The 2,058-nt window shown below is 47.5% G+C and overlaps 1 protein-coding gene across 1 annotated transcript; it reads left to right on the plus strand.

The window, feature by feature from the left end:
- The first annotated feature begins 1,483 nt into the window (after positions 1–1,483).
- On the plus strand, positions 1,484–1,820 carry LOC127214968 (cyclin-dependent kinase 2-associated protein 1). Its single transcript, XM_051175295.1, has one exon. The coding sequence runs from the start codon at positions 1,493–1,495 to the stop codon at positions 1,805–1,807; it is 315 nt and encodes a 104-aa protein (XP_051031252.1). The 5' UTR covers positions 1,484–1,492; the 3' UTR covers positions 1,808–1,820.
- The last annotated feature ends 238 nt before the right edge of the window (positions 1,821–2,058 follow it).

The raw sequence follows: 2,058 nt of genomic DNA on the forward strand, positions 1-2,058 counted from the left end.
TATAGTCTGTCCCCATTTTCTGTGTGTTCTTGCTTCTTGCTTGCATTTGAAGATAATGTGCTCACAGCTTCTTGTCTCTGCTACCATGTTTGTTACTCAGTGCCATGCCATCATCCAATCCCTATCCCTCTGCAACCACAAACCCATATAAACTCTTTCTTCCATAAGATTCTCACAGTCATGATGTTTTATCACATCAACAGAAAATTAATTAATACAGATGGGATGGACATGAATTTCAGAACCACAGATGTGATAATTCAAATCTCACTTTTGCAATGTGTTCTAGTCCATTTCTCTTAGAATAGCAAGCTCACTGAAGAACACCAGTTTCTTTCTCTAATAGCAGAAAATACCCCTTCTCAGAGCCTCCTGGGGACTGGGGACTCCATACCACAAGGGAGTCCATCCTGAGTCTAACTGCATCCTAGTCCCATTCCCATCCACAGGAGAGGGTAAGCATAGGTCTGTCTCTGGCCCTCTTCCCGGTGCCCTGCTCAGAGCCTCCTGAGGACTGGGGACTGCAGTCAGCATAGCCCATCCTGGCAGATCTGTCCATCCAGAGTCTGCCAGCATCTTTGTCTCACCTCCGACCACAGGAGGAATCCCACTGGAACAGGAGAGCCATCAGAATATTGGACCTGCTCGCACCCACCGTAAGAGAACTTGTACCCACCAGGAGAGGGAGAGACCCCCACCGGTACACAGTGGGAGAAGGGATGGGAAGACAACAGTATAAGAACACAGTCAACAACAGAAAGATCAATATGATGCCACCAAAAACTAGGGACTACACTAGGGCAAGACCTGAACATCCCAAAACAGAAGAAGCAGAAGAGAACAACCCTAAAAACAACTTTATGATGACGACAGAGACCCTCAAAGAGGTAATGAGAAAATCCCTTAAGGAAAGAAAAATCAAACAAAAAATTCAAGAAATGGAGAAAAAGACAAACCAAAAATTGCAAGAAACAATAAGAGAGCTGAATGAGAGACAATTTAAAAAAGTCTGAGGAAATGCTGGAAATAGAAAAGGTAGACAAACGATCAGAAACTACAGATGAAAGCATAACCTACAGAACAGATGGAAGAATCTCAGGCGTTGAAGACACAATAGGAGAAACAGATTCATCGACCAAAGAAAATCTTAAGTTCAACAAATGCATAACACAAAATATCCAGGAAATATGAAACACCATGAAAAGGCCAAACCTAAGAATAATAGGTATAGGGCACCCCATACCCGATGTATGGGTGATATACTGCGGCAGCGGCAGGGGAAGCCCATATTTGCCTGTACGGCCCAAGCGGGCAACAACAAAAAGTGCGCAGGTGCCCAGTGAGCGCTCGGTTGGGCGGCGCCGGGACATGGAGCAGCCTGGCCGGTGCCTCAGCCTCGCCACTGCCACCGTCAAGCTCCTGGCCTGGCCCGGCTCTGCCTGGCGCGCCCACCGCCCGCGGGGATGTCGACAAGCTGAATTTGACTGCGCACATGCCCGCCCTCACCCTCAACGCCAGAAGTGTCCACTCGCCTTCTACTAGCATGGCAACATCCTCCCAATATCGCCAGCTGCTGAGTAACTACAGGCCACCATCACTAGGCTACACCCAGGGAACTGGAAATAGCCAGGTGCCTCAGAGTAAATATGCAGAGCTGCTGGCCATCACTGAAGAGTTGGGAAAAGTGATCAGACCCATGTATGCGGGGAGCAAGAGTGCCATGGAAAGACTAAAACGAGGCATCATTCATGCCCGAAACCTGGTTCGGGAGTGCTTGGCTGAAACCGAACGTAATGCCAGGTCCTAGCCCCTGACCTGTCTGAAGGGGCCCATCTTGCTACCCCCATGGAGATGAGAGGCTTTGTTCAAAATGGCAGTAGTTTTCCTACCATGGTCATTAAGCTCTGAACCCACATTCAGAAGATTGGGAAGACATTTTGCAGTTACTGACGATGTGCATTTTAAGTAGTTTGGAACTATTCAGCTCTTTTTTCTTTCCAAACATTGATCTAAAAGATGTTTGTGAAGCTACTTCATAGCAAGCTGTTGTTTGCCCCC

Source organism: Phodopus roborovskii, unplaced genomic scaffold, assembly GCF_943737965.1.
Source record: "Phodopus roborovskii unplaced genomic scaffold, PHOROB, whole genome shotgun sequence".
NCBI classification, from domain to species: Eukaryota; Metazoa; Chordata; class Mammalia; order Rodentia; family Cricetidae; genus Phodopus; species Phodopus roborovskii.

Coding starts and splice junctions, on each gene's coding strand:
- LOC127214968 (XM_051175295.1), top strand. CDS start 1,493: ATGCCCGCCCTCACCCTCAACGCCAGAAGTGTCCACTCGCCTTCTACT.